At 40.9% G+C, this 26,690-nt stretch overlaps 1 protein-coding gene and 1 non-coding gene across 8 annotated transcripts in view; one reads left to right on the top strand and one right to left on the bottom strand.

The window, feature by feature from the left end:
* The window catches only part of TANGO6 (transport and golgi organization 6 homolog), a 253,736-nt gene that overhangs the window by 150,402 nt on the left and 76,644 nt on the right, over positions 1–26,690 (bottom strand). For 6 of the 7 annotated variants that reach the window (XM_032284269.1, XM_032284271.1, XM_032284272.1 and 3 more), the window contains 3 exons: positions 23,860–23,994; positions 13,339–13,854; positions 10,623–10,680 (listed from right to left, as the gene is read on the bottom strand). In XM_032284269.1, coding sequence (XP_032140160.1) covers positions 10,623–10,680; positions 13,339–13,854; positions 23,860–23,994 — 709 coding nt within the window. Of the gene's footprint in view, positions 1–10,622; positions 10,681–10,710; positions 11,435–13,338; positions 13,855–23,859; positions 23,995–26,690 lie in introns of those variants that run through there. The other variant, XM_032284274.1, reaches the window with a different exon arrangement.
* Positions 14,593–14,656, top strand: LOC116555902. The gene has a single exon (XR_004270740.1). It is a non-coding gene; the product is annotated as a U7 small nuclear RNA (small nuclear RNA).

Raw genomic sequence — 26,690 nt, 5'->3', positions numbered from 1 at the left:
ACATGGTGAAACCCCGTCTCTACTAAAAATACAAAAAATTAGCTGGGCATGGTGGTGCGTGCCTGTAATCCCAGCTACTCAGGAGGCTGAGGCAGGAGAATTGCCTGAACCCAGGAGGCGGAGGTTGCGGTGAGCTGAGATCGCGCCATTGCACTCCAGCCTGGGTAACATGAGTGAAACTCCGTCTCAAAAAAAAAAAAAAAAAAAAATTCCTTGTAGTCAGATCAAATCAGAATCCAGCTCAGGTGCTACACAGTTTATGCCTGACCCCAAGCTCATGAATCACAGGCAGTCCCACCAGAAGATGTAGATATGTACAGCACTAGAAACTGAAGCAGACAGCAAAGAGAGACTGCATAGACAACTACGAGATGTGGGAAGCTGCAAATAATTATTTTAAAAATCATGTAGTCAATATATGAATACCAATGAGATTAAAATCTGAAAATATGTCTGTGTGTGTATATACATATACATATTTATGCATATGCACATGTATATCTGCTCTGGCTTTTCTGAATTAATGTCAGTTAAATTAGAATGGTATATGGAAAGATGTGTTACCTGTTTTTTTTTTTGTTGTTTTCCATTTCCTAGAATAAAATATCCCTGCTTTACGGCAAAAAAAAAGAAAGGGGAAGAAAGAAAGAGAGAGAGAGAGGGAGAAAGATCCTTGTAGTCCACTAGCAGACAACTTAGACAATATCCCTAACACAACCTACTGTTCAAATTGTATTGGTCCCTTTTCTGAAGTTGGCAATTCTCTGTTTAATTCAAGTGAGTCATAAAATACTACTTAATGACAACTATAAGTCTCACCCAGTTTCCACTATGGTCTTTTAATTTGTTTAGTTTGTTTACCTTAGTCTTGGGCTGTTAGTTCAAAACCATTTTACAAACTAAATTTATTATATTGTTGTTAATTATTTTTAATATTATAACTTTTAAGCTTGGTTTTTTGTTTGTTTCTTTTTTAAGACAGGATCTCACTCTGCCACTCCAGACAGGGCTGGAGCACAGTGGTGTGATCATAACTCACTGCAGCCTTGACCTCCTGGGCTCAAGAGATCCTCCTGCCTCAGCCTCCCAAAGTGTTGGGATTACAGGTGTGAGCCACTGTGACCGGCCAGTTTTGTTCTTATTGCTTGTCTAATCTTTATAATGCCAGCTCTCCTAACAAAATAATGTTAACCCAATCCTTTGAGATGATTGCTAATGCTTATAGAACTGTTAAGATGGAATTTGATAAATGACTCTAGACCAACGTACCCTAAGAACACTTTTCCTTCTGGACTCTGTTACTCAAATGTGGCCCAGGTCCCTGACATAAGCCCCCATACTTCCTCGCTGATGTGGGACAGAGACAAGCAGAACAGGTCCATCCTAGCTCCAAGGGACAATTAAGCTAACTTATAAGTAGTTAATCGGCAATGCTTTCAAAAAAAGATCTCAATCATAAGGGGAAAATGGAAAGTGGATCATATGAATTGGGTCATGACTGTCATATTCAACTAAAATAGAGTTGAGAGGTCAGGGGAAAAAACACAGGGCACATAACATTGCTCCAAAAACATAATTCCCTATGAGCCTGCTTTTTGAAACTGCCTGTTGTAGCCTAAAGCCAGTTTCATCTAATAGCTACTGAAACAAACCTGCTGTGACTCTAAGACTCATTTTACCCACTGCTGTCACTCATTAATCAGAGCTTGCCAGATCTCCAAAACTTTACTAGTGCCTATGATCTTTCTCCAGAACAATATGTAACATTTCTCCTTTTTACAAAACCTCCAACCTTTTCATTGTTCTTGTTTTTAAGAAGGGGTTTCACCGTGTTGGTCAGGCTGGTCTTGAACTCCCAACCTCAGGTAATCCGCACGCCTTGGCCTCCAAAATGCTTGGATTACAGGCGTGAGCCACCGTGCCTGGCCTTTTTTTTTTTTTCCTCATTGTTCTTCAGACATATGGAAGACCACCGGGTCTATGTGTATGCCCCAAATTACAATTCTTGCTTCTCAAATAAGATGTTTTAAATTTAGAGATCCATCGCTATATTTTACTTTACTTTGATAGCTATGATAAGAAGACAATAACAAGTATTGGCAAAGCTGTGTAAAAGCTGTAACGCTCATACATTGCTAGTAAGGATGTAAAATGGTATATCTGCTTTGGAAAATAGTCCGGCAGCTCCTCAAAAGGCTAAACATAGACTTACTATATGTCCCAGCAATTCTACTCCTAGTGTGTATATACACACACACACACACACACACACACACACACACAGGGAAAATGAAAACATGTTCACACAAAAACTTGTACACAAATATGTATAGCAACACGATTCATAATAGGCAAAAAGTGGAAACAACTCAATTTTCCACCAATTAACAAGCTGGATAAATAAAACATGGCTAAGCAATACCATGGAATGGAATATTATTCAGTCATAAAAATGAATGAATTCATAAAAAGGAAACCTCAAAAACATTATGCTAAATTGAAAGGAGCCAGACAAAAAAGACCGCATATTATATAATTCCATTTATATGAAATGTCCTGCATAGGCAAATCCATTGAGACTAAAAAATAGATCAGTGGTTGCCAGAGGTTGGGGGAGTGAGCAAGGGGAAGTGACTTTTGATGGATATGAAATGATTAAAATGTTCTAAAATTAGATAGTGGTGATGGTTGCACAACTCTTTAAATACACTAAAAGCCATTGACTTGCATGTTTTAATTGGGTGAATTTTAGGTATGTAAATTACATCTCAAATAAGAAGTTTTAAAAATGGAGATAATGTCTACTTCCCAAAACTACTTCTAGAATTTACTGAGATAGCATATATGAGAGACATTCTCTAAATGCTTATTTGTTAATTAAGTGGTACAGAAACCAGGTCAGGATGTAAAAGAAATCTTCTTTTTTCCAGGACACAAATGGAGATGATAAACTTCACAGGACTGTATTCCAAATTTCCATGCCAGGTCCAATTAGATGATCCTTCAAGGGATAGCATTATTTTCAGTTAATGGTTTCTCAGCTTATTTTATTTGAGGTAGAAATCTGAGAATGAGATAGACATTCAGTCCCCGACAAGTTAAGACTTGCAATCCTGCTCAGTTTGAAACTTTGTGAAAACAATTTCATCTTGTATCTACCTTCCCCCTTCCGGGCTTTTGCCTTCCCTCCACTCAGCTCTTTTGCCAGAAATGAAAACTCTTCTCTGAAAGGAAGAGGGTGGAAGAGCTAGTGTGATTTGTTTGGGCATGTCAAGATGGCTAGATCTCTTCACTCTACACACTGGCATGCTTTCACCTGCCATGGTTGGCCCAGAGCCCAGGTGGCTTTTTTCTTTTTCTTTTAAGAGAAGGCTGGTAGTTTTATCCAAAGATCCTTTTGACAATGAGAGGGACCGCTTGGATGTATTTTGGGGAAAATACATCTATTGCTTTCAAAATATCCTTTAAATAATTAAAAGTGACTAAGAGTACACATGAACAGATCTACAGTATAGAAATAATCTGGCTATAGCCAGGGTGCAGTGGCTCACGCCTGTAATTCCAGCATTTTAGGAGGCTAAGGCAGGTGGATCACCTGAGGTCAGAAGTTTGAGACCAGACTGGCCAACATGGTAAAACCCTGTCTCTACTAAAAATACAAAAAAACAAGCTGGGCATAGAAGCGGGCGCCTGTAGTCCCAGTTACTTGGGAGGCTGAGGCAGGATAATTGCTTGAATCTGGGAGGCAGAGGATGCAGTGAGCCGAGACTGCACCACTGCACTCCAGCCTGGGCAACAAGAAAGATACTCTGTCTCAAAATAAACAAACAAACAAATAATCTGACTATAATGTCTTATTGAAGAATATCACTTATTTATCATATTTATTATTGAACATCTACTTCAAAACTGAAATGTAAAAAAATGACCAAACATCTAATGCACACTATGGGAATCTCAAGGATGTATCCTTTTTTTTCTTTTTGAGATAAGGTGTCACTCTGTCACCTAGAATGGAGTGCAGTGGTGCAATCATGACTCACTGCAGCCTCAATCTCATGGGCTCGTGATTCTCCCACCTAAGGCTCCTAAACAGTTGGGACTAGAGGTGCTCACCAGCACACCTAGCTAATTTTTATTTTTGTGTGTGTGTGGAGACAAGGTCTCACCATGTTGCCCAGGCTGGTCTCGAACTCTTGGGCTCAAGCAATCCTTCTACCTCAGTCTCCCAAAGTGCTGGGATTACAGGCATGAGCCACTGAGCCCAGCCTTCAAGGACATATTCTAACTCCCATTTTGGAAAAGAGAAGGACTTCTGCCTTTTACCTTATATACTTCATTCTTGTTGAAATTTTTAAAAAACATTGAGAATGAATTACTTGTATAATAATAAAGATGATAAAAACAGAGAAAAAAGAATATATGCTGGGCACAGTGGCTAATGCCTGTAATCCCAGCACTCTGAGAGGCCGAGGTGGGCAGATCACCTGAGGTGAGGAGTTTGAGACCACTCTGACCAACATGGAGAAACCCCATCTCTACTAAAAACACAAAATTAGCTAGGTGTGGTGCTGGGCACCTGTAATCCCAGCTGCTCGGGAGGCTGATGCAGGAGAATCCCTTGAACCAGAAGGCAGAGGTTGCGGTGAGCTGAGATTGCACTATTGCACTCCAGCCTGGTCATCAGGAGTGAAACTTTATCTCAAAAAAAAAAAAAACAAAAAAAAAAAAGAGAAATACAAAAGGAGAGACATTTATCTTGACCTGTGTAAGATTCAATTTTCTATCTGTAAACTCTGTAGGGTAACTGGAACTCAGAGGCTTTATACATAATTCTCTGCCTGAAGAGGCTGTTATTGAGTACCTGGGAGAAGGTGCTAGAAAGAATGAGTAAGCTACCACTTTTCAGTAAAAATAAACAGAGATACAGTTTTTCATAAAATTTAATTCCACTCGGGTATTTAGTTCTCAGATTGCTATGATAGATAATATAGACATCAGAAATTTCTAAGTGGTATCAATGAATGAATTGCTGTACTTTATTTTCTTCTGCTTTCCACCTAGACTGCAAAGTATTACTTACTTTACATAAAAGAAATACAGGTCAGGCACAGTGGCTTATGCCTGCAATTCCAGCACTTTGGGAAGTCAATGTGGGCAGGAGTTCAAGACCAGCCTGCCCAACATGGCAAAACCCCATGTCTACTAAAAATACAAAAATTAGCCGGGTATGGTGACACATGCCTGTAATCCTAGCTACTCAGGAGGCTGAAGCAGGAGAATCACTTGACCCGGGAGGCGGAGGTTGCAGTGAGCCAGGATCGTGCCATTGCACTCCAGCCTGGGCAACAAGAGTAAAAGTCCGTCTCAAAAAGAAAGAAAGAAAGAAATACAAAACATCAATAAATTAAGCAAAAAGTATACTATAGCTTCTACATGGAGCCATTTAGGCAGCCCAGAAATGGGAAAATTTATAAATACATAATCCCCACAACTGAATGCTACTCAGACCACAACTAGGCATTCCCCGCTGTACTGCAGTTTAAGTGGTCTAGTTTGACTGGGAACTCGGAATGGCTTTGTTCCTGGAGTGCTTTAGGCCCAGGCAAACTACATTGGCAATGCAGGTGGGAAAATTCAGCTCTTTTCTTTCTTAATGGGAAACTCACCTAAGGCCTTGGCTTTTAAGTGCATATTATAAACACCAAAAACATCAATTAGTTCAAACTTGTCCATCATCTTGGGAAGCTGAGAAGAGAAATTACACCTCTACCCCTCATGTTCTTCATCACCAAATTAGCTACTAACTGATTTGCACACCAATGAAAATTACTAAAAACAAACACAACACAAACAGTTGCGATTTTGATAGCAGACCCTAGAGGCTAACGAGTTTAGAGGGTTAATGTTAAGACACTCATTCCAAACAGCAAGGTGACCACATTAGATTGACATGCCACCCATTCCCAAAAATCCAGTCTTAAAAAAAAAAAAGAACACAACGAAAAACATCTCCTTGACAGTATTACAATTTCTTGGGGAAAGTACAGGATGACTTGTGTTGTGAGACTTCTGAATTATAACCACTTTAGTTTCTTGCTTCGTTGATTTGATTTATCTGACTTCCACAAGCACAACCCATGGTCATGTGGCCTCCTGGACTCCCACACCTATCTCAATTCCTGCCCTCTTTGGCCTCTCAGCTGCAAGTAATTACTTTCTCTCTTGAAATCTCAGTTTCTCTCAGAACTTTTGTTCTCACCTAGTTGTCCTTTACCACTTTGGGTGGTCATTTTGTCTCCTTTGAAGAATTCTTTTTGCTTTTGAATCTAATTACAATGCACAGTTAATCTAAAGTGTTTTGTATATAGGAGATATACAATATATGTTTGTTGAATAAACAAAGAATTTGTCTGGGCACAATGGCTCTTGCCTGTAATCCCAGCATGTTGGGAGGCTGAGGTAACAGGATTGTTTGAGTCTAGGAGTTTGAGCCTGGGCAACATAGTGAGAGCCCCATCTCTACAAGTAAAAAAAAAAATTAGCCTGATGGGTTGGCATGCATCTGTAGTCCCACCTACTCAGGAGGCAAAGGTGGTAGGATTGTTTGAGCCCAGGCGTTTGAGGCTACAATAAACCATGATTATACCACTGTTCTCCGCCCTAAGCAACAGAGCAAGACCATGTCTCTAAAATAAATAAATAAATTCCAAAATTCCAAAGCTCAGGCCTTCTTTGCTATATGATTTCCCCTCTGTCTGCATGCTCTCTTAAGCTTCAAGTACTAAATCTGTATAGCACATATCCACATCATACCCTGAAAGAACTAGCCAGTAAGAACCTGCACTTTCCTTTGTGCTCACTGACAACCTTGCCTCTGGGAGATAAACAGAATACATCTATGTGAAGAATAGCATTACTGCATCCATGCCCTTTGCTATGTGACTTGGCAGTGTGTCCAACTAAAGGGGGACAGCATGTATTTCTCTATCCCTTGACTTTTGGGTTGGGCCACATGACTTGTTTTAGCCAACAGAATGATAGGATATCTGCTCTGAGTCAGGCCTGAGGAGCCTTTGGAATTTATGGTTTCTCTCTGACACTTCTGTTCTCACCATGAGGCGAACAAGCCCTGGTGGGCCAATGGTTCAGGGATGATCACGAATACACGAAGCACAGCTACCACAGCTAGCCTGCAGACCTGCAGGGACGGGGCCGGCCACCCAGCTGATCCCCGATGAACCTAGAGTGGGTGTATAGATGCGTGAGTGATAATAAATGATTGGTGTTTTAAGTTACTGAGTGTCAGGGTAGTTCGTTGTTGTTGTTTTCTGAGATGGAGTCTTGCTCTGTTGCCCAGGCTGGAGTGCAATGGTGCGATCTCAGCTCACTGCAACCCCCATCTCCTGGGTTCAAGCGATTCTCCTACTTCAGCCTCCCAAGTAGCTGGGATTACAGGTATACCTCACCATGTCTGGCTAATGTTTGTATTTTTAGTAGGGATGGGGTTTCACCATGTTGGTCAGGCTGGTCTCAAACTATTGACCTCAGGTGATCCACCCACCTCAGCCTCCCAAAGTGTTGGAATTACAGGTGTGAGCCACAGAGTAATTTGTTAAATATCAATAACTGACAGAATCAGCCTACTCAAGCTTCTGATCTGACAAGTTACAGAGATCACTACATTATTACCCAGTCATCCAACAGTAGATGTAATAGTGATGATTCTGATGATAACAACACTAAAGCATAAATAGTTAACACATATTAAACACTGCGTGGTAAGCAAATGCAAGGAATTAACTCATTTAATCCTAGTATTAACCCCCTTTTATAAATAAACATTTTATTACAGAATAGTTATCTTACATTAGTGTGGTATATTTGCCACAATTAATGAAATAATAGTAACACTTTATTATCAACTGAAGTTTATGATTTAGTCAAATTTCCTTAGTTTTCCCCTAATGTCCTTTTTGTTTGTTTGTTTTTGAGATGGAGTCTCAATCTGGAGTGCAGTGCCCAGACTGGAGTGCAGTGGCGCAATCTCCGGTTACTGCAACCTCTGCCTCCTGGGTTCAAGTGAATCTCGTGTCTCAGCCTCCCAAGTAGCTGAGACTACAGGCACTCACCACCATACCTGGCTAACTTTTTTGTGTGTGTTTTTTGTAGAGATGGGGTTTTACCATGTTGGCTAGGGTGGTTGCAAACTCCTGACCTCAAGTTATCCTCTTGCTTCGGTCTCCCAAAGTGCTTGGGATTACAAGGCGTGAGCCACAGTGCCCGGCCCTAATGTCCTTTTTCTGTTTCAGAATCCCATCTATCACATTACATTTAGTCATCATATCTCCTTAGGCTCCAACAATTTTAGCTCTCTCCCCTTTTATTAAAATTTATTTTAATTTTTTGTTAACAGTTTTATTGAGATATAAGTCACATACCATACAATTCACCCATTTAAAGTGAGTAACCCGGCTGGGCATGGTGGCTGATGCCTGTACTCAGGAGGCTGAGACACAAGAATCACTTGAGCCCAGGAGGCAGATTGCACCATGCACTCCAGCCTGAGTGACACTGTGAGACTGTGTCTCAAAAAAAAAAAAAAAAAAAAAAGTGCAGCCGGGTGTGGTGGCTCACACCTGTAATCCTAGCACTTTGGGAGGCTGAGGTGGGTGGATCATCAGGTCAAGAGATTGAAACCATCTTGGCCAACATGGTGAAACCCCGTCTCTACTAAAAATACAAAAATTAACTGGGCGTGGTGGAACACGTGCCTGTAGTCCCAGCTACTTGGGAGGCTGAGGCAGGAGAATCGCTTGAACCTGGGAGGCTGGGGTTGCAGTGAGCCAAGATCGCGCTTCTGCATTCCAGCCTGATGACAGAGTAAGATTCTATCTCAAAAAAAAAAAGTACATAACTCAATGGTTTCCTAGCATACTCAGAGTTGTACAACTGTCACTACAATGAATCTTGTAGCATTTCATCACCCCAAAAAGAAATCTTGTATCCTTTACCTATCATCCCCAACTATTTCTCCTTTACCCCAGCCCTAGGCAAGCACTAATCTACTTTGTCTCTAAAAATTTGCATACTCTGGACATTTCATATAACTGGAATCATATAAAATGTAGTATTGGCCGGGCGTGGTGGCTCACGCCTGTAATCTCAGCACTTTGGGAGGCTGAGGTGGGCGGATCACCTGAGGTCAGGAGTTCAAGACCAGCCTGGACAACATGGTGAAATCCTGTCTTAAAAAAAAAAAAAAAAAAAACATAGTATTTCGTGATCAGTTTCTTTCACTTACCATGTTTTAAAAGTTCATCCATGTTATAGCATGTATCAGTCCTTCATTGATTTTTATGGCCAATAATATTCCATTGCATGTATATACCACATATAGTTTATTCATGAACTGATGGTTGTTTGAGTTATTTCCACCTCTTAGCTATTGTGAAAAATACTGCTGTGAACATTCACATACAACGTTTTATGCAGACATATGTTTTCATTTATCAGGTCTATTCCTAGGAGTGGAATTGCTGGGCCAAGTAGTAACTCTATGTTTATCTTTTTGAAGATCTGCCAGACTGTTTTCCAAAGTGGCAGTACCATTTTACATTCCCATTTAGTCCCTTTTTCACAGATAACAAAAAATTGAACCCCACAGGGAGTAAGTAATTTGCCAAAGCATGGTAATAGTGTGGTCCACCCAGGTGGTCTGCTGACTATATATTGCTGATGGAGCCAAGGGAAACTGAGTTAACTCTGATTTCACCATGTCTGCTTCTGGCCCTTTTGGGAAGGGTGCCTTATTCTCTACATCCTCTCTAGATTTGGAGCCCACAAGTTAATCAGGATGTGGAGAACAACAAAGAATCATAAAATGAGAAATAAAGTTATTGCAAAAAATGTTTTGATAAGAAAATACTTAATACCTGAGGTTTTTTTAGCTTAACAAGAGAGCAAAGGTGCATATAGATAGTAGTTGAGGCCAAGTGTGGTGGCTCATGCCTGTAATCCCAGCACTTTGGAAGGCTAAGGTGGGTGGATCACTGGAAGTCAGGAGTTCGAGACCAGCCTGATCAACATGGTGAAACCTTATCTCTATCAAAAATATAAAAAATTAGCTGGGCGTGGTGGGAGGCGCCTGTAATCTTAGCTACTTGGGAGGCTGAAGCAGGAGAATCACTAGAACTCAGGAGGCAGAGGTTATGGTGAGCCAAGTTCATACCACTGCATTCCAGCCTGGGTGACAATGAGACTCTGTCTCAAAAAAAGAGAGAGACAGTAGCTGACTAACATAAAAGGTTTATGTGATAAGAGTTCATGTGTGAGTCATTCTTTACCTCCTTGAATTAGAAAAAATACAATTTAACCTATAGAATAAGTAAACATACTAAAAACTTCCTCATCATTATGAGACACTGAAACTCTATAGGGACCCTTTGGAAACCCTCCAGGAATATTATTATTATGACTTAAAGTGTCCTAGGTAGGAGGCAGGAAGTAGACAAAATGTAGTCTCATAGCCCTAGGACTTCAGAAATTTTGTGCAAATAAACATGAACATGATACATTCTTTGGTCCACAGACTCAAAGTCCTTTAACCAGGACTGACTTACCCTGAATTGCAGAGAGATATACAAAAGTGTCTTCATGTTCCAAGTTTTCCAAGAATATCTGGAACCACAAAATACAGCAGTGATAAGATTTACAAAGAACACAGGAAGATTTAAGAGACTCCCTTATCAGCAGTTCAAAAGCGTGAATGCTTTGCTTCTTGTTTGTCTTAGCTAGGAACTGGTCTGACAGAGTTTTATGGGGGAAATGGCTTATACGTTTGAAGTTCCATTTTTATAACCATTAATAAAAGGGTAGAGATTGGGGGTGATACTTGTATTCTTCCAGCAATAGTCCTGGAAACCAATGGAAGAACAATCCTCAACATTTTTCAGTGACAGCCATGGTGAACAACATTCTCACATACGGCCTGCCAGACTACAGGCTGTGACACAAGAGACAAGGTTTGGGGTTATGTGCAATGGATGGCACATTTGCTGCAATTTAATACTTTTCTCTTTTACTCACAAAGCATATGGAAGTGCAAGTGCGATAGAGATATTATTGAGATAACTTTGAATCTAACTTATTTTTGAAAATCCTGTAAATTTCAGCACTTTAATTGACATTAGTAACAAATTACTCTCAAAACATCTTATAATTTAGGAACCTATCAGGGGTATCAGCTACAGTGAATACAGCTTATCTGGAAGATGCTACATGACATGTTAGGTTTAGACCCCAACATGAGAGCCAGAGAAAGGAAGACGGAAGTGTCTGCTCCATAAATAATGCTGTGTTCTTTGCTGGCACAGTGATTCTTGACATCAACTTGATGCTGCTGGTCTCTACATGTTAAGTATGTAAGGAGAGCCTAAAATTACCCCAAATAGGAAGACGGCCAGGTTGGAATGTAGGGAATCTTTTACAGAGTAAGTAAGGGAAGTTTAATTTAGGGTAATTGCCATGGAAATAAAGAGGATAAAATATATTTGAAAGAATTCTTGGGGGCTGGGCGTGATAGCTCACACCTGTAATCCCAGCACTTTGGGAGGCTGAGGCAGGCAGATCAGGTCAGGAGATTGAGACCATCAGGCCTAACACGGTGAAAACCCGTCCCTACTAAAAATAGAAAAAAATAGCTGGGTGTGGTGGCATGTGCCTGTAGTCCCAGCTACTTGGGAGGCTGAGACAATAAATTGCTTGAACTCGGGAGGCAGAGGTTGCAGTGGGCTGAGATCACACCACTGTACTCCAGCCTGTGCGACAGAACAAGACTCCAACTCAAAAAAAAAAAAAAAAAAAGAAAGACTTCTTGGAAAAAAGAATTGACAGGACTTGGTAACCAATTATGTACAGCAGATGAAGGTTTAATGAAGCTAAAAAAAAATTCCAAGATCTTCATTGCATTCACCTTCAAATAGGTGTGTAAAAGAATATTTTAAGTAATTACTCAAAGAAGATATATATTTGAGGTTTTCGGTAATATTTCAGTGACAGCAAATCCTTGGTATATTTCTGTACCTTGCTTTTCTTATCTGTAAAATGGGAATAATACTAATATTGCAGTTGTTGTGAGGATTAGAGACAATATCTATAAGTATGGCCTGGCTCAATAAACAGCAGTCATTATTATTATACAATTGGTTCCAATAATTTATTGATTAAAAATAAATGTTTAAATCAGAATTATAATTCTTAAACTAATGGCTAGGGCATATAGAAGAGGTCATTGTCATCATCATTATCATCATCATAATAATTGAGGCTCAGAAAGTTCAAATGTCTAAGAAACTGATCTGGGATGTGATCCCAGGGAGTAGTCTCTAGACCCCTTGCTCTTAATCTCTAAGCTATACTGAGGGCAGGACAATTTCCACAAAAGGGAAAAGATACCTAGCTAAGCACACAAATTCTCCCACATAAATCTATAATTTAAAGAATAGCTTTTAGCCAGGTGCAGTGGCTCATGCCTGTAATCCCACCACTTTGGGAGGCCAAGGTGGGTGGATCACTTGATGTCAGGAGTTCAAGACCAGCATGGCCAACATGGTGAAACCCGTCTCAACTAAAAGTACAAAAATTAGCTGGATGTGGTAGTGAGCATCTGTAATTCCAGCTACTTGGGAGGCTGAGGCAGAAGAATTACTTGAACCCAGGAAGTAGAAGTTGCAATGAGCCAAGATCATGCCACTGCATTCCAGCCTGGGTGACAGAGCGAGACCCTCTTGCAAAAAAACCAAAAAACAAGAGAAAAGAAAAAAAGAACAGCTTTTTCACCATGATCAAGGGAAAGAAGAGGGGAGGAGACCCAGTTTTGCCCAATGCCCCATTCAAGGTGCCCAGAGAAAACAGGTGGCTTATCTGGGCTGGGTTGCAGTGATGAAGCAGACCTTTTTACCACAAAAGGTACTTTCCCATCTCTGGGAATTTGCTCATGCTGTCCCACCCCTCTTTCATCTGCTCAAACTTCATCAGTTATTAGGGCCATATTAAGACCTACATCCTCCAGAAGATTTCAACTTTCTCTTTTTCCTGACTGTCCACAGCATTTACTGTGTGCAAAAATTTTGGCATTCGGTTCATATTCAATTGAGGAGTTTAAGTCTTTCCTGTGTCTACGTGTTGCCTCTTAACAGAAATCATAAATTTCTGGATGGTGGTCCACAACAGCACTTGACACATAGTCTAGGCTCCAAAAATACTTGAGTTAAATGAATGCTCCTGGACGGCTGCCCCACCCTGTGCCCATGTGTCTTTACAGTGTGTTCTACTCACCTTGAGAAGCTTCTCTTGCATCTCAAGGGCTTTTGCTTCTCTCTGCTCTATCCAGCAGGAAAGAGTACGCAGGGCAGCAGCCCGTGTTGGAATTTGGGGATCATAAGCTGATAAAAGAACCTCTTGGAGCTGTTCTGTGGTTATGCTTCCAGATTTCTGGTTTGTAGTAGTGCTGGGCTCATTGACTCCTTGAGGAGTGACTGGAGCATCTGATTGCAGGCCTGGCTGGGGGGCTATTCCATGGCTCTGCTGTTGTTCAAGGTGGCTATGAGCTACATCAGTGTGTCTTTCATGACTGCTTTGTTGTGGCTCTTCTATTTTTCCTTCTGAATCTTTTTTGTTCAATGTACTTTGGGCAGCCATGCTGACGGCCTCAGTGGCAAAGGCTCCATGGGTAGAGATGGTGATGCGGAGATCAACAGCAAGTTCTTGGATGACAGGATCAGGGTATGTGTTGGATACCTTCTCCAACAGAGGCAGCAACTGCTTCAGAACAGCAAAATCACTTGACTTCAACTACAAAATGAAGTAAAAAATGCGAAACCCAAATTAACATAGCAAATGTCAATATGACCTGAGCACCAGGAAAAATATTCTGAGAAAAAGGGGCAGGGATCAAATCTTGCTCAGGGTGTAATCAGTGTATTACCTGGGTCCAGCACTCAATACTATCTGTTGAATAGTCAAACCTTACATATATTGAACACTTATCATGTGCAGGTTCTTTTCAGAGATAACACACACACACACACACACACACACACACACACACACACAGGCACAGAGGCACATATTCATATTCCTATCATGTAATGACTATTATTATCTACATTTTAAACAGGTGGAACAGAACAGTTAAATAACATGCCCAAGGTCACAAACTGGAAGATAGTAAGATGTGAACTCAAGAAACTGGGATTAGAGTCCACACTCTTACCCAATACCCTACACAGTATTACACAATGTGTAGGGTATTGGGTAAGAGTGTGGACTCTAATCCCAGATCTACACTTTAGATCATGTAGTTAAGAACAGCTTTATCCCTTGAAAAGATAAAGCTGTTCTTAACTACATGATCTGAAGTGGCTGGTCAGTATACAAGTGCACCATAGATCTGGAAGGAAGGGATCAGGGAGACAACAGGCAGAAAGGAATTTCTTCTGGAAAATGGAAGTGAAAATTATATAACATTTTATTCTTCATGGAAGCTTTGTCCGAATAATGTCATATGCTTTACTACTAAGAAAGGTGCATGAGTGCTACAGTTCTTTTAGAATTTGTCTAGCAGGTTTTCTGGTCTTCATTGGAAAGTGCCCCCCTCACCCACTGCCATGCAAAGGTGTATGTGCAACCAATGAAAAGTAAGACTCGGCCAAGTGCGGAGGCTCACACCTATACATTCCAGCACTTTTGGAGGTCAAGGCGGGAGGATCAACTGAGGTTGGGAGTTTGAGACCAGACTGACCAATGTGGAGAAATCCCATCTCTACTAAAAAAAAATACAAAATTAGCCAGGCATGGTGACACGTGCCTGTAATCCCAGCTACTCTGGAGGCTAAGGCAGGAGAATCGCTGAAACCCAGGAGACAGAGGTTGCAGTGAACCGAGATTGCATCATTGTACTGTAGCCTGGGAAACGAGAGAAATCCCATCTCAAAAAAAAAAGAAAAAAAAGAAAAGTAAGAATCAATGGTAATATTTTTCTGTTTGAAAACACTGGAAAAATTATCAGATGAGCCTTCATGAGGCCTTGAAAATTTGAATACCTTAAGGATCTTAAATTCTTTTTCTTTTTTTCTTTTCCTTTTGGAGATGGAGTCTTGCTTTGTTGCCTAGGCTGGAGTGTAATGGTGTGATCTCAGCTCACTACAACCTCTGCCTCCCAGGTTCAAGTGATTCTCCTGCCTCAGCCTCCTGAGTAGCTGGGATTACAGGTGCCCACCACCACACCTGGTTAATATTTTGTATTTTTTGGTAGAGGTGGGGTTTCACCATGTTGGCCAGGCTGGTCTCGAACACCTGACCTCAAGTGATCCACCTGCCTCAGCCTCCAAAAGTGCTGAGATTACAGGTGTGAGCCACCACTCCTGGCTTAGATCCTTTTTCGAAGAAGGAAGAGTATTCACTACTTAACTATTCATTCACTCACTTCATTATCCAACCAACCAATCACTTAACCAACTAACCATTTTTGTAGAACCTAAATAACTTATTATTTTACACTCTAAGTCCACAGATTTGTTATTGTTCATTGTTTCCACCATTGTCCTCCAAGTAAATGAAGATTTAAGGTAGATGTCAGGTTTGTATCTTAGAATTTCAAGTATACACTCAGATTGCTTTGTTTACATATTTACTAACGCAAAATCAACACACGGTAGAATTTCTACCTCCACAGAATGTAAGTTTTTCTTCATGTGCAAAACAATTGACATTCTGAGGTTACCATATCTTAAGGGAAGAAGAGAGTGCATGTAGAAAGCAAAGATATATGTTATTTAAGGAAATTTTGGCCGGGCGTGGTGACTCAAGCCTGTAATCCCAGCACTTTGGGAGGCCAAGGCGGGTGGATCACGAGGTCAAGAGATCGAGACCATCCTGGTCAACACGGTGAAACCCCGTCTCTACTAAAAAAAATACAAAAAATTAGCTGGGCATGGTGGTGCGTGCCTGTAATCTCAGCTACTCAGGAGGCTGAGGCAGGAGAATTGCCTGGGCCCAGGAGGCAGAGGTTGCGGTGAGCTGAGATCGTGCCATTGCACTCCAGCCTGGGTAACAAGAGTGAAACTCCGTCTCAAAAAAAAAAAAAAAGAAAAGCCAGAAATAGACCCACATAGAGTCAACTGAACTTTGGCAAAGGAGCAAAGGCTTTAAATGGAAAAAAAAAAATACAGTCTTTTTTTTTAATTGGAACAAGTGTCAGTAGAAAAGAAAGGCAGTTTTTTTCAACAACTGGTGCTGGAACAACTGGCATGCACGTGCAAAAAAAAAAAAAAAAAATCTAGACACCTTGCACCTTGCACAAAAATTAACTGGAAATGGATCATAAACCTAACTATAAAATACAAAACTATAAAGCTCCTACAAGTTAACATAGTAGAAAATTGAGATGACCTCTTAAAAGCAATGACCTTTGGCTGGGCGTGGTGGCTCACGCCTATAATCCCAGCACTTTGGGAGGCTGAGGTGGGTGGATCATGAGGTCAAGAGATGGAGACCACCCTGGTCAACATGGTGAAATCTCATCTCTACTAAAAATACAAAATTAGCAGGGCATGGTGACGTGCGCCTGTAGTTCCAGCTACTCGGGAGGCTGCGGCAGGAGAATTGCTTGAACCCAGGAGGTAGAGGTTGCAGTGAGCCGAGATCGGCCATTGCACTCCAGCCTGGGTAACAAGAAGTGAAACTACATCTCAAAAAAAAAAAAAAAAAAAAAGCAATGACCTTTTAAATACAACATCAAAGGCACAATCTATGAAACACTTAATAAACTGGACCTTATTAAAGTTAAAAATGTTTGCTCTGCAAAGGAAACTGTCAAGAGAATGAGAAGACAAACTACAGAATGAGATAAAATAATTGTAAAAGACACATCTAAAAAAGAACTAAGATCCAAAATATACAAAGAACTTTTGAAGCTCAAGAATAAGAAAATGAGCAACCTGATTTTAAAGGGGCAAAAGGCCTAAACAGATAGGTCTACCAAAGAAGAACACTCTACCAAAGAAGATATATAGATGACAAATAAGCATAGGAAGACATATTCAATGTCATAAGTCATTAGGGAATTGCAAATTTTTTCTTTCTTTTTTCTGAGACAGAGTCTTGCTCTATTTCCTAGGCTAGAGTACAGTAGCACAATCTTGTTTACTGCAACCTCCACCTCCCAGGTTCAAGTGATTCTCCTGCCTCAGCCTCCTGAGTAGCTGGGACTACAGGTGTGGCCACCATGCCTGGCTAATTTTTGTATTTTTAGTAGAGACAGGGTTTTGCCATGTTTCCCAGGCTGGCCTCAAACTCTTGACCTCATGTGACCTGCCTGCCTTGGTCTCCCAAAGTGCTGGGATTATAGGCATGAGGTAACGTGCCCAGTGGGAACTGTAAGTTAAAACTATAATGAGATGTCACTATATACTTATTAGAATAGCCAAAATCCAAAACATTGACAACACCAAATGCCGGTGAAGATGTGGAACAATGGAAACTCTAATTTGTTGCTGGTGGGAATGCAAAATAATACAGCCACTTTGGCAGAGAATGTGGCAGTATCTTACAAAACTAAATACACTCTTACCATGTGATCCAGGGATTGAACTCTTTGCATTCTAGATCTTCGGAAGCACTTGTATCAAATGCTTGAAAAAACTGAAAACTTATGCCCACACAAAAACCTGCTCATGGTTGTTTACAGCAGCTCTAGTCATAATTGCCAAAACCTGAAGCAACCAAGATGTCCTTCATTAGGTGAATGGATAAATAAACTATGGTGTATCCATACAATGGACTATTACTCAACACTAAAAATAAATGAGCTATCAAGCCATGAAAAGACATGGAGGAACCTTAAATGTATATTAGTAAGTGAAAGAAGTCAATCTGAAGGGCTATATGCTGTATTATTCCAACTACATGTGGTGAAACCATGTTTTTACTAAAAATACAAAAACTAGCCATGTGTAGTGGCACATGCCTGTAATCCTAGCTACTCAGGAGGCAGAGGCAGGAGAATGGCTTGAACCCAGGAGGCAGAGGCTGTGGTGAGCCAAGATCGGGTAACTGCATTCCAGCCTGGGCAACAGAGCAAGACTCCATATCAAAAACAAAAACAAAAAAATTGAGGATGGATTGCTAGAGCTTGGATTTAAGATAGTGGTTGTGGAAGAGACCCTGCCCTCTACAAAGAAGCTTATCAGAACCGGGATGGAAGCAAGAGTAGAGCATTTGTATATTTAAAAAAAAAAAAAAAAAAAAAAAAAAAAACACAAGATTTTAATATATTCCTGACAGTCCCTATCTAGTAAAAGGTTTATTGTGAAAATCAAATGAAGTAAGAATTTTGTCAACTATAAACCTCTAAGCAAATAAAAGAAAACCAAATGGTAATCACAGTATACAAAGTTCTTTCATAGTTTTTATGTGCAAGGTGGTTGAGCAACAATTTATTATCCATGTATTATGTAAAGAACACTAGAGAGGTCTCAGTAATAAACCAATTTAGCATAAGAGCAATGTGCTTAATTCCTCCCCTAGTCTCACTGTCTAGTCTCAAGGCCCAGAATGCATGTAGGAAAGAGGGAGAGCAAAATCTAGTGTAAAGCCTACGATCATAAAAAATAATACATTATCATAAAAACCTTATTTTAAATATAATGATTGAATCTTTGCCTAAAATTCATGAAATCAGCTAGGTAGTTGCCTGCCGGTTATCCTGGAAGATTCTGGATCTTTGGAAGCATTTGGATCAAATGCTTGCAGTGATTTAAAACAAATGAAAGCCTTCTTCACAGGCCACTGGTCTCAATATATATCACTTTATAGAAATTATATAAAGCAGCCTAGCATGGTGGCTCATGGCTGTAAATCCCAGCACTTTGGGAGGTTGAGGCGGGAGAATCACTTGAGGCCAGGAGTTCAAGACCAGCCTGGTCAACATAGTGAAACGCTATCTTTACCAAAAATATAAAAATTAGCCGGGTGTGGTGGCGTGTGCCTGTAGTCCTAGCTACTCGGGAGACTGAGGCAGGAGAATCGCTTACCTGGGAGCCAAGATTATGCCACTGCACTGTAGCCTGGGCAACAAAGCAAGACTCCATCTTGAAAAAAAATTTTTTTTTTTTTGCTTTTTTTTCACTCTTGTTGCCTAGGCTGGGGTGCAAAGGCACGATCTCGGTTCACTGCAACCTCTGCCTCCCGTGTTCAAGCAATTTTCCTGCCTCAGCCTCCCGAGTAGCTGGGATTACAGGCATGTGCCACCACACCTGGATAATTTTGTATTTTTGGTAGAGACAGGGTTTCTCCATGTTGGTCAGGCTGGTCTCGAACTCCTGACCTCAGGCGATCTGCCTGCCTCAGCCTCCCAAAGTGTTGGGATTACCGGCGTGAACCACCGTGCCTGGCAAAAGCTCTGAAAATCTTTAACAATGTGTATAAATGAACACAATGAAGACAATTCCAGAAATAGATAGTTTAATCTCAAAAACAGAAAGAATTAGAGGGAACTAGTCACCTTAGTTAACTGGAAGGTCACTTTCTAAGTTGTAAAACTGGAGGCACTGTGGTTTGCAAGTAAGGGCTTTTTTTGTTTGTTTTTGAGGCAGAGTCTGCCTCTGTTGCCCAGGCTGGAGTGTCGTGGCGCCATCTCGGCTCACTGCAACCTCTGCCTCCTGGGTTCAATCAATCCTCCTGCCTCAGCCTTCTGAGTAGCTGGGATTACAAGCACACACCACCATGCCCAGCTAATTTTTGTATTTTTAGTAGAAACAGGGTTTCACCATGTTGGCCACGATGGTCTCAATCTCTTGACCTCGTGATTTGCCTGCCTCTGCCTCCCAAAGTGCTGGGATTACAGGTGTGAGCCAGCATGCCCGGTCAGGTAACGACATTTTTAGCCAGTTTTATCACCTATATATAAGCAGTTGAAGGATGCCTCTCCACTCTAGGGAAATGCTAAGAAAAGACTGGGTTATCTAGAGGACAATAAAGCAAAAGCCTGTGAAAACAAGAAGTATGGCTCTCCTTTGCCCCTTATAACACATGACTAATATTCACAACACTCCCATGGGTGTACCCAGATCTGGAGGTTGCTCACTATGGGTGAGGGCAGTGTTTTTAAACTTTTTGAAGCCCATGTCCTTTTGACAAACAAAACAAAACAAAACAAAACAAAACAAAACAAAACAAAGTTCATGCCTCCTTAGACATTCATCTTTCCTTTCTTCCTTCCATCTATCCATCCATTCACACACTGTTAATTAAGTACCTACTGTGGCAGGTTTATTAAATATGGCAGAAAGTAAGACATCTCTAAATGATGCTGCTTGAAAGCAACAGTAATTAAGGATTATTGGCTCTTTGGAGCTCTACATAACAGCTGAAAATAATTGGAGTTTTCCCAAGCAGCGTACCCAAATCAGGCTCAGTGAAGAAGAGGAAGGACAGCATTCTAGCACAGGAACTGAGTCAACCAATTTGCCTCACCAGCATGCAACAGATTTCAGCAGCTCTTCTCTCTCTCCCTTTCCTCCATTCTGCTGTAGACCTCTAGCTTGCTTACCACTACTTCCACCCCCCAGCCTCTAAGCGTTTGCAATGATTCTAATATGTAAGTCAACAGCACCTAAAACACAGTCTATGCTCATGATAACCTTTTTGCCAAAGAGTCTAAGCAATGGCCTTTGATCAAAAACAAGACCAAAGCAGTACAGAGTAAGACCAAGATAAAGACCCCTTCCCCTTTAGAGAAGAGATACGCCTTTTCTCTCCCAATAACAAACCCCCACCCCAACAGAATCTAGATTTGAAGATTTGGAGCCCAGCTTTTAACCAGAGGTTGAGGTGTCTCCCTGGAACAACATGATTTTGGTTTTTCCTAAAGAAGGTCTAGAATGGTCTGCTCAGCTTCGTGCTTTAGAGACCAACCCACAATGTAACATCATGCAGAAATTGCTTCTCGAAGGGACAGAGAAGAGTAACCAATATGTAATACTTCTGGTGGTGGCTAACTCTGAAATTTAAAAAATTGAGCCTGGAATTACAGTGATCTTGTCATCAGTCTTAAATATACACATTTTCCAAATTAACTACTCTTCCCAGACACAATGTTCTAATAATCACTTTGATTATATAAATAAGAGAGAAAAGAAAGGAAAAGAGAAAGAAATTAAGTAGGTAGGTTGGTTCAGATGATGTTAGATTCTTTTTTTCATTAGCCAAAACAACAAATCCTAATAAGGATTGGAAAAAAACAGTATAATGTTAGCCTGACAAAGATTGACTGAAAACATAATTTAGAACCATGATATTTTTTTCTAATACAAAGAAAGAAAATCCAGCATTACTCTAGAAGCCACTTACAAATCCATGATTCAAACAGAAAAACAGTAGTAGATCTAGGGCAAAGGTATAAGGGGTGACATGCTATGTTCACTTGACTAACTGCAAAGTCAGAGGAATGCCGGATGTAGTCAGTGAGTCAGGATGGCTCACGGAAAGGCAGGGGCCTGCAACGCATAACCTTTACATCGGTCAGGTGAGTCTCTCTTACAACACAACTAACATGCACAGCTGGCCCTCCAACAATGGGCTTCTAGAAAGGGAAATGGAGATTTCTGTGATATATCTTTCATTTGGGATGTGGTTTGAAATGATAAGTACAGAGAAGCGAGAAAAAAAACACAACTGCACTCTTACCTTATGGAAAAACACTATTCAAATTAATAGTCAACAAGAAAAACTAAAATCAATTTGGCTAACTAAATCCAGTAAGAATACAACTTAAGAAAAATAATTCCAGCCGGGTGCAGTTGCTCACGCCTGTAATCCTAGCACTTTGGGAGGCTGAGGCAGGTGGATCACCTGAGGTCAGGGGTTCAAGACCAGCCTGGCCAACATGGCAAAACCCTGTCTCTGCTGAAAATACAAAAATTAGCTGGGTGGGGTGGTGCATGCCTGTAATCCCAGCTACTTGGGAAGCTGAGGCTGCAGTGAGTTAAGATCATGCCACCTCATTCTAGCCTGGGCAACAGAGTAAGAATCCAGCTCAAAAAAAGAAAAGAGAAGAAAAATGATTCAATTGATCAACCTTTCCTTGATAGTTCTAACAGCAAGGGTATAATATGGCTCTAGAAAATGAACCAGGCCGGGCACGGTGGCTCAAGCCTGTAATCCCAGCACTGTGGGAGGCCGAGGCGGGTGGATCACGAGGTCAAGAGATCGAGACCATCCTGGTCAACATGGTGAAACCCCATCTCTACTAAAAATACAAAAAATTAGCTGGGCATGGTGGCGTGTGCCTGTAATCCCAGCGACTCAGGAGGCTGGGGCAGGAGAATTGCCTGAACCCAGGAGGCGGAGGTTGCGGTGAGCCGAGATCGCGCCATTGCACTCCAGCCTGGGTAACAAGAGCGCACCTCCGTCTCAAAAAAAAAAAAAAAAAAAAAGAAAATGAACCAAATGCTTTTTTTTTTTTTTTTAAACAACATGGAAAATATATAATTATTAGTGCTAAGTAAATCTACCAAGAAATGGGCTTCACACTAATAACAGGCCCAGATAAAACTCCTTTTCCTTTTAGACAGGCTAGTGAAAGTCATATTCTAATACATCAAGAATAAGAATCAGACTTGAATCCTCAAACTCAAAAATCTATTCCCAGAGGGCATCCTACTCATTGCTAAGGGTTATGAGCAGGCTGGCTTCAGGGTAGATTTCATAAGACTCACACTAAGCCTATTCCGCTTTCCTGCAGACTCCTCACCTAACTAGGTATGCAATTAGCCAGTCACACACACAAGCATGGTCTAGCCCTTGCCTATCTTTTGTCCTTACTGACATGCTCTTCCCCTTGGTCTCTATAATTCACCGACACCAGTCTTCTATCAGTGTCTCACATATACCAAGCTCTTTGCTGCTTCTAAGCATGATGTTTCCCTTAATTGGAAGAGTTTCCTTCATCTGCACTCTACACACACCCACACTCCTATTCATCCTTCAAATCTTATCTTATGCTTACACTTCCTCAGTGGAAATCTTCCCAGCCTAGGTTAGATGTTACGTGCTCTTGGTACCTGCCACTTCTCTTTTGAGGCCCTTCAATCAATCCTAAGTTTATTTCTGAACAGTCATTTAGTGTGTGACTTCCTTACTGGACTGAAATTTCATGGGGGTCTGCCTTGTCTCCTGCTGTATTCCCAGCACCCTAGCTCAGTATGTGTGGTACACAAGTATGCAATATGTACTGTTTAAAAAAATAAATTTAAAAATTATAAATTAGGTATGTAACATTTTGGGGGAAAAAAATTAGGTATGTAAAATACATACACACTTAAAAGTGGCTGGAAGCAAAGCTTTAACACACTACCTGATATGGGTTGAAGAATAAATCCTGTGCTAAAATGAAGCATTCAAAATAGATGGATCCTATGCAGCCAGCAAGCTACTAAGGATTTTCCCCAACAATAGTAACAGAAACAAGGGCTGAGCTTTGGAGGCTGAGGGCCAGAAAATCTAGTATCCACCTCAGATGCAAAACACCAGGCTACATGTTTCCAAATTAAGATTGTAACAGGTAGAAAGGACCCTACCCTTCTGATAGTGAAGCCTATTCAGGTGACAGAGTGGAAACAGTGCAACTTTTTTGTCCTCTACTTTGGAGAGAATTCTCATTAACAGACTAACTTCTTTATCCTGGTTCTCCTATGTACAATATCCATTCTTATTTCTCATAAGGGTATGGAAAGGAAGCAACTGGTATTTTGCTTATCCCTTCCCTCCATTTGAGCTTGGCTAATGTCTACAACTCACCTGAACAGCTCCTCCCAGAATGACAGCCACCAGCCCCATGGACATGCTCAGTGTCTGTGATTCTACAGTGCTTTCTGCCTGATGGGCCAAGCTTGCACAGGCTCTCTGCAATGTTGCTGCTACAAAGTCCACCACCTACCAAAAAAAGGAAATTGAGAATCAGTGAGGAATAAAAAAAAAAATCAAAATTATTCTTACATCTTATGTCGACATCCTCATCTTCTTCATCTACATTATGATAGCAAAAACCATCCATAACAACTGCTACTTACCATGCAGGTGTGATGTTCAGTGTTTTTGCTTTTTTTTTTTTTTTTTTAACCATTTACTGGTTTATTATAAAGGTTATTACAAACGACACAGATGAACAGACAGATGGATAGGACAAGTCAGTTGGGGTGGAGCGTCCATGCATTCTCTGGGCTAGCCCCGCTTCCGGCATCTCCACATGTTCAGCAAGCAGGAAGCTCCCAAGGGTTTCACATGTACAATGTCACTTAGTTCTCATATCAACTGTATGAGGTCAGTACTATTATCCTCATTACAAAATGCAGAATCTGAGACTTTAAAATGTTGTGTAAGGCCATATGCTTAATAAATGAGAAAGCCTATTTATACTTTTCCAAATGTTTTAATATGCTACTCCAACTTCCTTTACTTTTCATGAATTTTGTCTGAAAATTCAAAAGCAAAATGACTTGTAAATTAACTCAAAATGGATCACAGACTTCAATGCAAAATACAAAATTATAAACTCCTAGAAGATAACATGGAAAATCTAGATGACCTTGAGGGTGGTGATGACTTTTCAGATACAACACCAAAGGCACAATCTATGAAAGAACGAAATGATAAGCTGGACTTTACTGAAGTTAAAAATTCCTGCTCTGCAAAAGAGGCTGTCAAGAGAACACAAAGAGAAGCCACAGACTGGGAGAAAATATTCACCCAAAACAGTCTGACAAGGGACTGTTTTCCAAAATTTACAGAGAACTCTTAAAGCTCAACAATAAGAAAATCTGGATTGGGCACGGTGGCTCATGGCTGTTAACCCAGCACTTTGGGAGGCTGAGGTAGGTAGATCACTTGAGATTAGGAGTTTAGAGCAGCCTGGCCAACATGGTGAAACCCTGTCTCTACCAAAAAAATACAAAAAATTATCTGGGCATGGTGGCGCATGCCTGTAGTCTCAGCTATTTAGGAGGCTAAGGTGGGAGAATCGCTTGAACCGTTAGGCAGAGGTTGCAGTGAGCTGAGACAGTGCCACTGCACTCTAGCCTAACCCTGTCTCAAAAAAAGAAAAAAAAAAAAAAAAAAAAAAAAACGGAAAAAATTAGCTGGGAATAATGGCAAATGCCTGTAGTCCCAGCTACTCAGGAGACTGAGGTAGGAGGACTGCTTGAGCCAAGGAGATCAAGACTGCTATAAGCCATGATGGTGTCACTGGACTCCAGCCTGTGTGACACAGAGAGAGATCCTATCTAGAAAAGAAAATGAAACAGCCCAATTAAAAATGAGCAAAAGTCCCGAACAGACATCTCACCAAAGAAAACATACAGATGGCAAAAAAGCACATGAAAAGATGCTCCACATCCTGTCATTAGAGAACTGGAAATTAAAGCATTAGTGATATACATTTACACACGTAAATGGCCAAAATCCAGAGCACTGATTTCACCAGGAATGCTGGTGAGAATATAGAGCAACAGGAGCTCTCATTCATTCATTGCTGCTGGGAATGCAAAATGGTACAGCCACTTTGGCAAATAGTTTGGCAGTTTCTTATAAAACTAAACATACTCTCACCATACAATCTAGTCATTGCTTGCCTTGATATTTATCCAAATGAGTTGAAAACTTACATGCACACAAAAACCTGCACATGGTGTTTTATAGCAGCTCTAGTCACAATTGTTAAAACTTGGAAGTAACCAAGATGTCCTTCAGTAGGTGAATGCATCAATACATTGTGGTACATCCAAACAATGGAAAAATAGCACCAAAAAATGGGCAATCGAGCCATGAAAAGATATGGAGGAACCTTAAATGCATATTAAGAGAAAGAAGCCAAGCTGAAAAGGCTACATGCTGTATGATTTCAATTATATGACATTTTGGGAAAGGCAAAACTATGGAGACAGTAAAAGGATCAAGGGTTGCCAGGGGTTAGGAGAGAGGGAGGACAGAACAGGTAGAGCAAGAGGATTTTTAGGGTGGGGAAACTATTCTGTATGATACTGTCATTGTGGATACATGGCATTACAAATTTGTCCAAATCCATAGGCTGTACAACACCAACAGTGAGCCCTAGTGTAAACTATGGACTCTGGGTAGTGATGTGTCCATGTAGATTGATCAGCTGTAAGAAATGCATCACTCGGGCCAGGCGCGGTGGCTCAAGCCTGTAATCCCAGCACTGTGGGAGGCCGAGGCGGGTGGATCACGAGGTCAAGAGATCGAGACCATCCTGGTCAACATGGCGAAACCCCGTCTCTACTAAAAATACAAAACATTAGCTGGGCATGGTGGCGCGTGCCTGTAATCCCAGCTACTCAGGAGGTTGAGGCAGGAGAATTGCCTGAACCCAGGAGGCGGAGGTTGCGGTGAGCCGAGATCGCGCCATTGCACTCCAGCCTGGGTAACAAGAGCGAAACTCCGTCTCAAAAAAAAAAAAAAAAAAAAAAAAAAAAGAAATGCATCACTCGGGTGGGAGACGTTAACAATGGGGGAGGCCATGTTGTGTGAGTGCAGGAAGTATAAGGGAAATCTCTGTCCCTACTGTTCAATTTTGTTGTGAATCTAAAACTGCTCTAAAAAATAAACTTTCTTTA

The sequence above is a fragment of the Sapajus apella genome, unplaced genomic scaffold (genome assembly GCF_009761245.1).
Source record: "Sapajus apella isolate SASKATOON/1434 unplaced genomic scaffold, GSC_monkey_1.0 scaffold15, whole genome shotgun sequence".
Taxonomy (NCBI): domain Eukaryota; kingdom Metazoa; phylum Chordata; class Mammalia; order Primates; family Cebidae; genus Sapajus; species Sapajus apella.
Note: the sequence above shows the minus strand (reverse complement) of the source record. Positions and strands in the feature narration are given on the sequence as shown.